This window comes from Sceloporus occidentalis, unplaced genomic scaffold, assembly GCF_023333645.1.
Source record: "Sceloporus occidentalis isolate IW3139 unplaced genomic scaffold, rSceOcc1.0.p SCAF_73, whole genome shotgun sequence".
Lineage (NCBI taxonomy): Eukaryota > Metazoa > Chordata > Lepidosauria > Squamata > Phrynosomatidae > Sceloporus > Sceloporus occidentalis.
In genome coordinates, this window is record NW_028317053.1 from 3,896,482 (window position 1) to 3,912,297 (window position 15,816).

At 38.8% G+C, this 15,816-nt stretch overlaps 1 protein-coding gene across 5 annotated transcripts in view; it reads right to left on the reverse strand.

Annotated features, from left to right (window-relative positions):
• Positions 1-1,335: 1,335 nt before the first annotated feature.
• The window catches only part of LOC149286021 (FERM domain-containing protein 3-like), a 150,060-nt gene continuing 135,579 nt past the window's right edge, over positions 1,336-15,816 (reverse strand). For 4 of the 5 annotated variants that reach the window (XM_089494509.1, XM_089494510.1, XM_089494512.1 and 1 more), the window contains 2 exons: positions 15,086-15,229; positions 1,336-5,586 (listed from right to left, as the gene is read on the reverse strand). In XM_089494509.1, coding sequence (XP_089350635.1) covers positions 4,988-5,586; positions 15,086-15,229 — 743 coding nt within the window. In that variant the 3' untranslated portion in view covers positions 1,336-4,987. The remainder of the gene's footprint in view (positions 5,587-15,085; positions 15,230-15,816) is intronic. The other variant, XM_089494511.1, reaches the window with a different exon arrangement.

Below are 15,816 nucleotides of genomic sequence, written 5' to 3' on the forward strand. Positions count from 1 at the left end.
TCTACAATTGGCCCATCGGGATCCTGTTAGCACTTGATTCCCAGATACTGATAAATTACCTTGTAAGATTACAGGGTAGGGGGAAAGACTGAGAGCCCAGTTGGCGATCTAGGAGGGCCCAGAAGCAATTTCTCATCCTCTGGGTGGTAGTTCAGCTGCTCCTGTAAAACTGGGAGTGACTGCTAAGACACTGTGAGATTTTTAAAATTGAATGTATGGTTCCCTCCAGCACTAGTTGTTTCTTGTTTGTTTGTCTTTTTCCTAATTAAACCCAAAAAATGACTACAGTATGCCCTTGCGTTGTATGAATCATCACCTCTGGAAATTTAATAGAGGCACAATTTTTGCATCGGGGTGGAATGAAAAGGTGGACATGGGATGCCAAGGACCCTGAAATTCTCAAAAGAGGTTCTTCTGTCAGTCCCATTACCTTCACAGGCAGAATTGGGGGGGGGGGGGCTGTGAGAGCATCTCCTTGTTCACTGCCTCTAGGCTCTGGAACTCTCTTCTGCCGGAAGATAAAATGGCCTCCTCCTTGTCCTTCTGCCAATAGCAAAGTCTTGTTTTATTCCAGTAGGCTTTTGAGAAATGAAGATTTTTAAAGGAAAGGGTTTTGGAAAGGATGCTGTACTTTTTTGTTTTTTCTTTTAAAATCCCTGCTTCTTAAAAAAAATAATTAAAGTTTGATGCTATTCTAATGTTTCTGTATTTTTAATTATGTTGTATTAGCTACCTGGAGTTCCCATTTTTGGGGAAAAGATGGGATATAAATATCAACAACAATGAACAGTGGTGGTGGTAAGTGTCACACAACCTGCTAGATTCATACTCTTGGCCTAGAGAATAATGGGATTATAAATATAATAAATGAATAGAAATGTTCAAGTGAGCTCCTCTCGCATGATATACCTCAGACATGGATAGGTCATTATGTGATTACTGTTGAAAATATGGCCTAAGTTTAATTTCCATAGATTTGCTCATTCTAAATATTTTTCAGTATATATTTCTGTAGTGCCATTACAATATTTTTCATGATCACATACGCTGTGAGTGTACCTACTCCTATTAATATATGCGAGCACATCAAATTTTAAACTACATAATTATGTGTATGTTCCTTCAAGATGCCTGTTGACTTATGGCAACCCCATGCATTTCATAGGTAGTTTTGCCAGCTCCTTCCTCTGAAATATAGCCTACAGCACCTTTACCCTGTTGTTATTAAATGCTATGCCTATAACTCCAGCAACAATAACCAATGCTTCTGTTCCAAATTAATTTACAGCACAATAAGGATTGAACACAAAATGGCTTTTTTCAATATATTTTAATTAGGGATTCCTGTCATTTTATTAACATATAAAACAACCATGATGTTGACATAGAAATGTGAAATTCACTTTACAAAGATAAGGCTTGAGTTTACAGGTACATTTCCCCCTAATTTGTGTGTGTGTGTGTGTGTGTGATTGCATTTCAATGAAATCAACCCAATTTAATTCTTCCCAGAGTTGTATTTATAAATACTAGACAAATCACAAAATAGATTTCAAGTACGTAACATCTTACACTATATTCCAAGCACAGACAGAAATAACACAATACTATCTATGGACTCTTCATATGCCAGCTCTGATATTTCCAGTACTAGATACCTTGTTTCAGTCTATGCAATACATGCTGTACATTATATATGCATCTTTTCCCCACTCTCTTTTCCTTTCTCTCTTTTATTCAGAAGAGGTGCCCTTTACAAGCACACACAATTGGATACAGTTCACTTAAATACTAGGTGGTGAGGAAGGACATGTTGCCCTTTAGATAGTTAAGACTACAAATCCCATTAACCATCACCTCTGGGTACAACTGACAAAAGTTAAAGTCTAGAAATATCTGGAGGGCCACACATTCTTCACTCCTGCTCTAAAACTTTGTTAAAGTTTGAAGATGCATATATAAATCCAAATGTTCATCTATGTATGTACATTTGCATTTAACACTATCTGTATCCTTATTGCACAGACCATTCTCTGAGGTACTCTTGTTCCTCACATAACTGAGTCTTGCCCTGATCAAATCAGAGAATATTTAGCAAGTGCTTTGAGTGATTCTGGAGCACTGATATGGACAAAACTACATTTTAGAACTCAAGACCTAACTGTTTATAATGAAAGGGTGTAGTGAATCATATATACTTATAAGATGCAGAGTACAGTTATTTTTAGTACCCTGTCTGCCAATTCTATACTGCCTGCTCCCACAGCTGTAGCTCCTACAATGCAGGTGACATGATTTTATTTTAAAAATTAGAGAAACTGTATATTTATTGGATTCTTAATTTCAACAGAAAGAATTCAGTTAGAAGTTGCAACAGGATTAAATATACATCGAACATGTGATCTGAAATTCTTCCAAGGAGTGATGAATATGGTCTCTTTCACACTGTGCAGACATAGCATTTTGATACCAGGCCGCTGTGCCTCCATCCTATGTAAACATGGGATTTGCAGTTTTATCAGTTATTTAGAATTCTGTGCCAGAGAGTCCTAGTGTCTCATCAAACTACAAACCCTGGGATTTCATAGGATACAGCCATGGCAGCCAAAGTGGCATCAAAGTGCTAAAACCATGTAATGTAAAAAAAAAAAAAAGCCACTTTAAGGCAGAACCTGGAAATAAAACCTTGAAGGTAAAGATTTCATCTTCTGGATCACACAGGAACATTTTGTGTATTTTTTAAAAATGAAACAAAACAGACGTTTGCACCCTGATCCAGCACACACTTACATGAATGGAACACATAGTGCTCCCACAGAGCTCTGAATCAGGGGCTCACATTTTTCTCTGTAAACTGAATCTTCATTGAGCAAACTACAGGCACTAACTGAGGTGAGACAGATTGTGCTGTACATTTGCTTTCACATGTTAATGGAAGAAACCCTATGAAGCTTCAGTTAAGCTATTCACAACAACTGTTAAAAACTCAATAGGTTGTTCTAGCTGCAAATGAAACAAAAATTATTAAGTATTAATACACTGGTAAATTCCCCCCAAAGAAAGAAAGAGAGAAACAGTAACAAACCTAAAAGAAATAATGGAGTGATTTTTTTTTTCCAAAGAGGCAAAAAACTGATATTGACCTGAATCACAACTTAAATACTGTAGTACTCCTATACTCATTTACCTGGAGTAAGCCCAACTGATCTTAACAAGGCTTATTTCTTAGTAGGCAAGTATAGGTTTGCACTGTAAGAGTCCTGTGACCGAAACATTTAGGTAAGGGAGCAGGGGACATATCAGGCAATCCATGCTACAGAATATAAAATGCAATTGGTGTTTTCCTGCTCTTCTGTTTCAAAGTTGAGACCTACTTATCTTCTCTACACACATAAGGTTTTATGCATTTATAGCCTCTTCAACATACCTGGAGCTACACAGGCACAAAAGCCCCAGAACATCTAGACAACAAAGATAACCACACACCACTGTCATAGAGACACATTTAAGGGGGGGGGGGGGAGAATGTTCATCCATTTTCACTTATATTAGGTCAGCAAGATATCATGCACAGGAAATAATAACACATGAAATGGTGACTCTGGGGTTTATCATGACAAAATGGTAATGAATAGAATATGGGACTAAGAAATTTAACTTTGAATGTTTAGAATTTGAAGGACAAGATGCTTTTCATGGAATCTTTATTTTTAGAGATTGGCGTATTTTTATCTTCTAATGTACTTATGTAGGTCTAGCTAGACTTTTTCATATATCCACATTTCTATGTTATGTACAATAATCTACAGCTAATCAAAAATTCCCCAACCCTCTTACAAAACTGTACTTGCATTGTCTTACCTTTGTATCACTGGAAGTGGCAAACCACAGGAAAAGCGGTATTGCCACCATTTCAAAAATACTTACCTCTCTTCACCTTTAGAACTGCTGGGCAGAACTACACATAAAGTTAACCCTCTGTTTGCCACCTAACACAAATGTAGGAGTAAGAGGAATTTGCAAGGCAGGATCAACAGATAGGTGACATACTCTCCTGCAAACCTGATTCTCTCTTGCAAATGCCCCTTCAAACCGTTTCCCCATATGACTGGTGTTAGTAGGGAAAAGGGGGGGGGGAAGGGTAGGAAAATGTGTAGGAAAGCAAGTTTCAAGAGAGAATTGATAGACGGAAGTGGAAGTGGGTTTGAGCAATTCCTCCTGCCATACAACCGTTCACCTACAAATGACCATCACATTACCACTACAAAGGAACCCCGTGGCTGCTTTGCAATGTGTAGCTTGGCTCTCAGAAACCCAAGTCTAAATATAATTTCATCTCCATCTAGCAGACACTGCCGATTTCCCATCTCATTTACTCACCATCTTGTGCATATCTCTTAAGAATTTCACTCTTCATATTTTTTAAAAAATTGCTAAAACATTTTAAAAATTCATGTCATGCCCTTGTGCATTTATTTTACTAATCTGTACACTTAAATATCTTCAGAAGTTATTGTTGCTAAAAATTTACCAAAATCTTGTAAACACATAAAAATATTTTTTAAAATGAAAAACCAAACCAAGAAAGAAAATCCCAGCAATCAGGGTTGCTTGTATAGGCATTGGTTAGTAGAGACTGTTTTACTAAGGAGTATATTCAAAAGCATTACTGTTCCTTTGTTGCTAATGCTTAAATGTAGTACATCATGGCTTGTAATGATATTGATGATATATTTCAGTTCTATTCAGTCATTAATTAAAACAGAGAAGGAAGGGGAAAATTGATTTTTGGTTATTGAAAGACTACCATGTAGCTAAATCAATTGCTCAATCACAGAAATGAAACTTAAGAATTTGGAAATCTACTATGGATCCGAAATGAAGAACTATTTGCTGATGTCCTTTAAAATGTTTATGAGCACCTAGTACTGACTAAAATTCACTAGTTTTGAATATAGCCCTTAGTTGTTTCGCATATTTGTACAGTTTAAGAGCTGCCAAGCAAGTGGCCGACAAAGTCTATTTTGCAGGCCACCCACCGTCTAAAAGGGCAGTAATATTCAATATGAAACTGCTGAAATTCAGGTGTCTGACGGATTTCATGGAGGAAGGAGATATCAAGGTCTGACTCCAGGAGCACAAGAAAAAGAGGGAAAAAAATCAGCAGGATTCCAAGCCCAACAATAAGAAGTCTGGAAAAGCTCTTCACAGCAGCATTTATCTTCATATTGCCCATCAAAAAGTCATAGCTCCATCTAAGTGCTTTCCGAGCTTCTTTCAGTTCTTCTTCTTCGGCAACCAAAAATGCATTTTCATCTGCCTCCAGTTCTTCAAATGAATCAGTGTCATCTTTCGCATTTTCTGCCCTTGGAGAGGACTGAAAGAGCAGGTCAATCTCCTCATCATTAACAGGAGTGGGAAGCAAGCTGGTACTGGGATTATATACCAATTCTGAGATTGTTAAAGGCTCTTCCTTGATTTTCTCTTCCTCTTCAACTGAAAGATCTGAACTGTCATCTGCTTCCTTAGCAGGAGAATTGGATATCATAGGTATTGAAACATCATCTTCTTTCGGCAGCTGGATACCTATAAAAACAGTTATTGCAGAGATATTTTAGGCTCTCAAGCATACACTTCAAAAAGGAGAATAACAGGGCAAGGAAGATTCTCATAACCTGGTACTTTCAGTTAAGTGAAATGAGTTTTACACTTTTCAAAACTGTATGTCTGGGTATATACGTGTGTATAGATAGATAGGCATATCATTCTACTCTGTTTAATGCAAGACCCACATGTTAGATGCTTTTAAAAATTAAAATGGAAACTCACATTTTGTTAACCTCACAATAATGTTCAGATGCCACACTATATGCTGACACTATATGCCTCGAACACTCCTCCCCATGCCCAGATTAGTGATGGATAAGGCAGTGTCCCACTTGCCTTCCCTGGATACTAACCCACACTGCCCTTGGAGTAGATTAAAATCCAATTATGCTATGATTGGCAAATGTTTTCATATTCTTGTTAGCATTAGTAATTATCCCAAGTCTCTAAGTATTCCTGGAATTGCATTATACAAATGTTTTCTCAGAATTGGCTACAATGGTTTCTACAAAAACAATTTTTTCATGGGTGTCTTGATAGACTCTCGCTTGTTCAAATACCTTCCCTTTTCTATTAAGTGTAGTTCTGCTGGGTGATTTCCAGAGTTTTAAAAGTGCCTGCCACAGGCCAGCCATTCTGTAACAATATGGCATCTAGAACTAGTCTTTGCTGATGCTATTACTACATCATTTACATTGTTACTTCCTCAGCACAGATGGTCTTGTCAATACTTTCTTTAACTTTTTAAAAGCTCTTTCATAAATTCATATCCAGTATAACCCACCATTTTTGGCTGGCAACTACTTCAATTGTTTTCTCACTATTACTATGTTTGAAACTTCACTGGGTATTCTAAGGTGAAAGATAGAGTGAAGATATATTGAACGGATGAAGCAAAGCTTTAAAATTTCTTTTTTGGATTAAGCATAAGATCCTAGTCTAAAAATAGGTTTCCCACATTGGGAAGAAACTCATAAATGTCCCTTTCTTGGTTACAGAATCTTTCATTTTGATGGTGGCCAACTATCAAAAGTAACACCATATGGACTCTGTATCTTGAGAAAGTGTAAACTCAACCTCCATACACCAAGAATTCAGAGTTTTTGTGGGAGCCCTCACAAAGGATCACAGAAAATACAAAGTAGGGAAGCAGACTTGACATTATGGTTGAGTAAGTGTCCTTCATGGGAAGACATTATGAATATTACAGCAATTAAAGTAATTGCAATAAACCTACAAGCCATTAGAAAATTCAGGTGAGTGTATGCAAAGTTACAGTTGTTGCTGGGTGCCTTCAAGTCATTTCCAACTTATGATAACCGTAAGGTGAACCTGTTATGGGGTTTTATTGGCAAGATTTGTTCAGAGAGAGTTTGTCTTTGCCCTCCTCTGAAGCTGAGAAAATGTGACGCCCAGAGTCACTCAGTGGGTTTCCATGGCTGAGCAAGGATTTGAATGCTGGTCTTGAGATGTAGGGAATGAGCAGATAGACCAAGCCTGTGCTATCCTGACCTAGTCAGTCCCTGGGCCAGCATGGAGAGGAGCAGATGTGTACACATCTACCTGCCACCGCACATGGACCTGCTACAACTACACACCTTTTTCCTTCCTCTGCTGTTGCCTCTACTGAGAAGACGCCATTGTGGCATCTGACATGCAAATGGGGCACCTACCTATACCCATGTGGCCAGGCACCCTCTTTCCATGTCAGACACCACAATAGGAGGCTTCTCAGTAGAGAAGATAGTGGAGGAAGGTGAGGGGCACATGGGGCTGTCCAGCCTGCTGGGCATTGAAGTGGAGTTTCCAAAAAGTTCCACAGCAAACAACAGATCATTTTGAACCTCACTAAGGTCTCTTTGAGCCCAGATCAGACTGGAAGTGCCAGATTTGCATCCAGTCTGCTCTATCCTGACCTGTGGGAATTGGCCTGGATCGTCTGAATAGGGCAGCACAAGACTGGGGAGAACACAGGCCTTTTGGCCCATGAAGACAGCCCTGTAGTTCAACATTCAAACCACTACACCATGCTGGCTCTAAAACTGAATCTCTTGTATACCAGCTTTAATAAAATATGTCAGTTTGTTTATACAACACTTTGTAAACAACTGCCAGAACTATGTTGTGGCCTCATATCTTCATAAGTGGACATATGAAGAGAATTAGAGAATTAGAATTGCACAGTTTAACAAGTCCATACCCAGTTAACTTCACAACTATTCCCAGAGCTCTGGCTTCTGCCCAACCAAGGTATATATAGATGAGTCAAATATTTCTGATAGGTTTGGCCATAAGAGAAATCACTGATTATTCTTGTAAGCACTTTGTTTGTTTTGTTGGTCTACACCTCTACCTTTTTCACCACTATATTATTAACCAGAAGGGAACTGTCCAGGGAGCTGGGGGAAGGATGTATTACAATATTTTCTTACTGTAAATTCTTACGCTCAAATGAAAAGATGCATTTTTTCAACACTGAGTTTTGTCATTGTTCTTGAGGTAATTTCCTTACTTTATCTTTGTTTTGTTTGTTTGTTTCTTTGTTTGTTTTATTTATATACCGCTATTCCAAAGATCATAGCGGTGAACAGCAAGTAAGCTAATTAGCAAGTAAGCTAATTTGCCCCCAACAGTCTGGGTATTCATTTTAGCAACCTCAGAAGGATGCAAGCCTGAGTCGAGCTTGGGCCCTTTGCTGGTCTTGAACTCGCAACCTTGTGGTTTCGAGTGAATGGCTGCAGTACAGGCATTTAACCACTGCGCCACCAGGGCTCCTTTTAATCTTTGATTAAAGTACAGTATATTAAGTGCACACTTGTAATTTTTGGATGCCTTCGAGTTGGTTCTGACTTCTGGGGATCCTAAGGTGAACCCATCATAGGGCTTTCTTGGTATGTTCAGAGAGGGTCTGCCTCTGAAGCGAAGAGAGTATGACATGCCCATGACCACACAATGGATTTCCATGGACGAAAGGGGATTTAAAGACCTTGGCCTCTCAGAGTCCTAATCCAACCTTCAAAACACTACACTGGCTCTCATGTTCACACAATGCCTCTGGTGAAAGTTCCAATGTTTCCATATTGTTTGAGCGCATCTATCTTTCTGACACATAGTAAGAGTCAAGCAGGTAATCTGGGCAAATTGTTCCACCTCTTTATAAAAGCCCTAATTAGATTCCATTGATACATACCACTACCAGTATGGAAGATGTTTCCCATTGTGAGATCCTACTCATGTGAAAATTGTAACCACATGTGTGGTGCACATGGTTTGCCAAGCAATGATTACATGAGAAGGATCCATGTGCTTGAGGTGTATTTGCCTCACCCACATTTCCAGTGATCACATACTGCTTTAACAACAATTTCACCACAGGGTAGGTAGCTCTTACTTTATTAGTGGTTTACTTAGTGAGCAATGTATATACTTGACAACCAAGATTCCAGGGGGGAAATGGCCAGAAAGAGGCTTCTGAGGAAAAGGAAAGGAATGCAGATCTATCTGACCATCCCAGACACATTTAAAACAGTTTTACAGAATTTTGTAACAACTCCAACTACTACATGCCCACTCCCTTCATTTCTATACTATATTCATTTCTATGGCTTGAGACTTGGGCAGCTATTGGACAGCCTTCCCACTTTGCTTATCCCCTGACACTTCATTTGCCAACTAAGATTCCACTGGTTGAAGTAGGAGGTCTTAGGGTCTTCCTTGTTTTGGTGCTATAGAATACTCTATCTAGATAGGCCTGCCTAGCCCAAGTATTTGAGTAATTTGAGATACCAAATTAAAATCTGTTTTTCCAGAGAGGTCTTTGGTATGAGCTAAGAATGCTCTGTTCATTTTCTTCTGCTTTCCTCCTCCTGCTATTTCCTCCTTGTGACTAGCTATTCCTAATTAATTGTTAATTTTGCAATGTTACTGATGTTGTTTTCATTATTGGCAATATGATTTTTATTTTGTAATATGATTTTATTTTGCCAGACAAGCTAGTGCTCTGGCTTCTTTTTTTAAAGAAGAGATCGGTAGATTTTCCTCCCGTTTACTATAAACAATGTTAGTATCTTCTATAATGTCTAGAGACAGCATCAAAATGTTACAATATACTCTGGTTTCTCTTCAGATCGTATAAATCTTTCGCCCTAAAATGTTACAATATAATTTAAACCCATCAAAGGTCTGTTGTGACTGTATGAAAGAGAGCTTTCTCTGAGAGTTTGTAGCTTTCTGTACTTGGCTATACCCACCCTCCCCCTCCCCACTTGAAAGACTGAACATTAAATGTCATGGGTCTACACTGTTTGCAATACATAGTGTGCTGCAAAGTTTTATGTAGGCAAACTAGTTCTTTGGATTTACACCTTCTATGTATTAAACAGCCATGAGATTATTTCAGTGTTAACTGTTTCTGTACATACATTTAAAATATATGTTTCTTTCCATCAAGTAAGTTAGTCAGCTGAAATAAAAAAATACACACAAACCTCATCCTAGAAGCAAGTTCTGCACTGAGTTTTTTGTTTCTTATACTCCTCCTACTCCATCTTAATGTCTTGCCCCCCTTTTCTTTTATGTCAGATGAGGGGGTTGAAAGCTGCATCAATTCAGGTATTACTGTTATAATTCATCACACTCATCAGGTGGACTCTATCAGGATGATTAAGCAGACATGGAGCACAGAACAAGACCTTTCTGCTCATAAAAAGCTGAAATTAAGGAAAAGTGAACTTCAACTTACCAGCACTTGTAGCTGTGACTCTAGAGCCATGTCTCAGCAGACGAATGCACACATCTTTGCTACAATGGTTAACCATTCGCAAATGAATACTTCGCCTGGTTTGGATTTTTACTAGGCATTTCACCATATTGACTAATTGGTACAGTTTCTACAGCAGCCTTTTCAGCTAGTCACCCATACTGGCTGTGACCTTTGCTTAGTTTTCACTCTGTTCAGCTTGGGTGCGTCCTGCTGAATGAATCAAGTATCAGGCTTCTAACACAACCAATAGAAGTAACCCACCAGAGAACAGAATAGGAGACTATTTTTAAACGTTTCCAAGCGTCTCACAAGGCACAATGCAATTAGTTGCAAATGCCAACCATTTCCCCAGCAGTTGCTAACAAACAGCTGCACTGCACATACCAGCCTAAGCCGTTAAATATGTTTACTGGACTACAATGAAGAGTAATGAAACAATGGACAGCAAAACATCACAAGTGCCCATATTTAAATAAAGGTAAATTTATATGAATTCTCATGTTAGGGTTGCATTTTCTTCTTTAATTGAGAACCTACCCTTCTAATTTGTGTGAGTAGCCCTTTACAGTGTAATCTACCTCAATGTTGCTTGTGCCAGGCTTATCAGGATATAGCTGAGGTGCCCACATTTGGCCTCCATTAGTGGAGAAGAGCTATCACTGTAGAAACCTCCTGTGAGAACAGTACAGTCAAACATACTGTTGACAGTGTTCCTATTGGCAGTAGCTGGTATAACACCTGAAAGGAAAATTTGGAGCTAGGGGAGGGAGTACATTGTCTGATTATCCAAACCAAGCACAATTGGATTTGAAATGGGAAGAAATTCTTCTCTAGTTCCTGTTAGAGAAACCAGTCAATTGGAAAGGGAAGATAGTATTCAGATCTCTTTTGGAATGTGACCATACTTCCACCTAAAACCTCCCAGGTACACATCTACAGATGATGTCATGCCATGTAGTATTTGATAATGTTATGATATGACATGATGGAAACAATATATTTTGGAGGTGGAACACAAAAGCAAAGGTCTGTCTGGGCAAACCTTAGTTGATTGCTATGCTAACTGATGTTTTTAGGAAATTAGGGTTTTAATTAAAACAGATAAATAAAATAATGAAACCTCTGGGATGCTTGGTGTTAGAGCACATACATAATGTGGAAAAGATCCATGCCAACATTCCCAGCATCTTTAAGTAGGGAAGACCCCTACTTGAAGCCACAGAAAGCTTTTGCTGATCAGTGTAGACAGCACTGCACTAGTTGGCCAAGCAGTTTCTCTGATGTTACAAGGCAGGTTCATATAAAGCTATGAATGTATGTCCTTTGAGGAAAGGCATAAGGTATAGGTTAGATAAGGGAAGGAGGGAGGGAGGGAGACAGGTAATGTTTGCTTCAAAGTTGTTATGCCACCCAGAAAGTTCCACTACCAAATCAATCAGGCGTCAAATGCAATAACAGAAATAGCATTTTTCAGAAATCTGTGTTTTGAAAATGTCACCATTGGCACACAGTAAAGGTTTGATTCTCACAAATGGCACCTGTCCAAACAGGAATTACTATATTGTATTTCAACATAATACTAAACAGTAAAAGGTTTTGTTTTTTCATAAAGATTTTGCTATACAAATATGAATGTTAACATCTAATGAATATCATGCTGATTAGAGGTAGAGACTGATCTTCAGCATCCGTATGAGTAATGTTGTTGATTTCATTTCCCATGGAAAGAGAGAGCCTGCCTCTGGGTTTTTCTGTGAATTCTCAATAAATAGCTACTTTTCAGAGCAGAAGGGCAAGATGATTAACTAGCTCTTCCCTGTTGTGGGCTGTTTTCCCATATTTTCAGTCTTCAAGCTTCTATGTAATCTTGTTGATGTAAAACACACCCCTTGGAGCCATTTCTAGGATATAAAAAGCAAGCCTCTGGCTGCCAACAAATGGTGCTGATATGCTATTTTTATATCTATAAAATTATAAGGGCCCCAGCAAGTCATACATACAGTGTATTTCCTAATTCAAAGACAGCCTTCCTAACCCAAGTAAATGACTCTGGGGTGTCCAGGGGGACTGCAGTCAAGGTCAACAAATACACGTGTGCAAAAATAAATCATATCATGTTACATGGAAAAACTATGTATGAAGGACAGAAGAAGAATTTGTGCTGAAATATATCGCCTGAAATCATATAGCTGAGTCAGCCACACACATAAATACTCATTAAACCTAACTGCCTGCAAGCAGAGAACAGATTAGATCTGTTCCCAAATGTATAGACAGCACATTTCCTCCTAATGCTGGGAATCATTACTGCAATGGGGTGCCAAGAAGACATTTCTGCTAGGGAATTCCCACCCTCTAATTGTGGTTCAGCCTGACTGCTTTGCTTCAGGGATACCAAACAGACAAAAAAGCAATTCTTGCTAAACTCAAAAGGGCTAAAATAAACTCCTAGCCTTCACTTCAGATGCATCCATCTGTAACTTCAATCTGTTTCTCTGGAAGATGTGCCAAACATTTAGCAGTTAAGATGATTCTGATTAAGATAAATACTAATCACAACAAAATTAAGACAAAAAATTACCCGTATTTTTGGGACATTTCTAGAACACTGACATCACACAGGCATAATGAGAAACATGGTGATAGTCTCTTAACATTTTCCAAATTCACTAATATTTTTGTAAATCTTTCCCTCAATATATTCAGAGATATATTGCGTTGGAACACAGGAAGTCCATTTAGATATTGATAGCCCTATACTACCTTCTTGATGGTCAAATGTAAAAAGTGGAAGTGCTAGATTGGATGGAGGGTTTTAAGTAGATTACAGCATTACACTCTTATAGTGCTGCTATTCCACTTTTACTGCACTGGCTGCAGTTTAAGGAGGGGCATTTAAAATTCTCAGTCAGAGGGCCCTTAGGCCTCACTGAACTACAAACCTCAGAATGCAACAGGAGGCAGCCAGAACAGCAAAAGTGGAGTAGCAGCACTATAAGAGGATAGTGAAGTAATGTGGTAGGTCTGGAAATCTTCATAATGCAAGCTCTGTTTTTGAGAACATCCTCTGGATCTTCCCTTCCTGAATGTGGCAAAGACTATCTCTATTGCATGAAGACACCATCAGTGTGCACCATTATCACATCACTCTTGCAGGGTTGAGTTTAGGTCAATTATGTCTCCCAACAACTTGTGTTGAAGGACTGCAACATCCTTCTTGTTGTAGAATCTCATAGCCTTTATGGCAATTTTTCCACACTGGTATCTGCAGCCTTGCATTCAGCAGGGTCCTGTTCTTGGTGTGTGTGTGTGGGGGGGGGGGGTCTGAGTGGGATGATGATGTAGTACACAAGAGTTTCCTATAGTCCTACTATAGTCCCATAGGCAGATCACTGTTTGGTAAGACTGAGACCTACTGTGTCTTCAAGCTAATGCAAGAGTAGGGAACTGATTATCATGCTCCCTCCCTGTTGTCCTTCCGCTGTCATAAAAAGAAGTTTCTTTTCTTTTCTTTAAAGAAATGTACTCAAAGCATTATCACAAATTAGAAAATTAACAAACGATAAACGTTAAATCATAAAATCAAAGTGGGAAGAGACCACAAGGGTCATTCAGTCCATAATATAAGCCCACATCATTGCCAAAAATAATTTACAGTCACTGAAGATCTTAGTCATAAAATCATCAAAGATATTTTCATACAAATAGGCCTTTGAGATGAATTGTAATCAGGTGTTATTTCCTTTTTATTGCTATGTTTTAATTATATTTAAAAAACTTTTTATGGTAGATTTTATTTAGATTATATTTTGTGTTATATATGTAGTTTAGAGATGTTGATTGATGTAGATTAGAATATATTTTAATTTTATTACTGTTAGCCCACTTGAATGCAGGATAAAAATTTAATAAATAATTGAGTAAGTATTGTCTGTATTTAGGAATATGAGCTTACATCCCTGCTAGCAGGAAAACAACCTTGGAAAAGGATCACAGAGTACCAAAGCAATTTGAGCAGCTTCATGAAAGTTATATAAATAGTTCATGACTCACAGATGCCCCTTGGATGAAGGTTTCAAAAGGGCCAATCAGACTCTAATGCATAAATCTAATGACTAAGGGGAAAAATACTGGCAATTAATGCACAGTAGTCTACAGAAGTAAATACTGTATAAATGCAATTAACGTGGGCAAACTGAACAGAGAGGATGTAAAAATTGTTTGGATAATAAAACATCCATGCTGTACAAATCCTATGCTTCAAAGCCAATTCAAAAACTTAAAAGAGATTGTCAGTAGTATCCCAAAGTGTTCCCTGATATTCTTCATCGCAGTGGATGTGATATTACAACTGAGAACACTACCAACCCATGGCATGAGAAGTGGGGGTGTCTCACTCTGCCATTCTGTGGTGAAACATCCCCATTCCTGCATGGACCATCATCTTCTTCTGAGTCAGGATACTACCTATTTATATCACCGGAAAACATTTAACCCTAAATCATAATGACATTCCATCAAGGACAATGGCTTATAGCAGTCTCTTCCTGTTTTTTTCTCCCAGTGTTGTTGTTTTTCCTTCCATGACAGACACACAAGAGCATCCTCTGCCCCAGGTATACACAAATACCCATATATGCGGTGATTAAGTTAAAAAGGAAAAAAATCAGTAGTCTCACACATACCCAGGCCAACCCGGCCAACCTGGTCACTCACCGAGAGACCTGGGGAAACGAACACGGGAGGGAGAATCACGTGGTGCAGAGAAGGAGCCAGATTCCCAAGCTGCCAGGCTTCCAGGAAGGAACACAGGGATGGGGTCATGCTGGACCAGGTGGGAACTGAGGACAGGATCTTCCCCTGCCAGAGTATAAAAGCAGCAGCAGCAGTAGTGAGAGCAAGGACTGAGCAGCAGCAGCAGCTTCTCAGCCAGTCAGCTAAAGAAGCTGCTGAGTTGGTCAAGTTTAGGGAAGAAACCAGTTCCAGTCTGAAGGAACCAGCAACAGAAAACAGCCAAAGAGGCTTTCAGGACAGGAATAATCCCAGCCACATGCAATGGAGGAACAGACTGGAAAGGATAGCTAAGATCTCATTCATCTGTGCACTTTATACAGGGAGAAAAGGGGAGGCAGAAAAGAGCTGAGTATGGAAATTCCATCACATGCACCCATAGATGATGGAGAACAGGTTATTATCCAGCTTCTACCAGGAACAACAGGGCTTTAGGGGCCTTTGTGGGCAACAACAAAAAAGTGATTGACTGACAGGTAAGTTATAAAAAAGAATGGGGAAACTGCAGAATTTGTACCAAGATAATGCCAACACCACCTCAGAGTGAAACAGATTTGTTGAGTATCTCCTTTTTAAAGCCCTTGAGGAGAGCACTGAACACATATTTCCCCTTCAGGAATATTGGGGAGAATTTTGTTCAGTCCACATTACTTCCA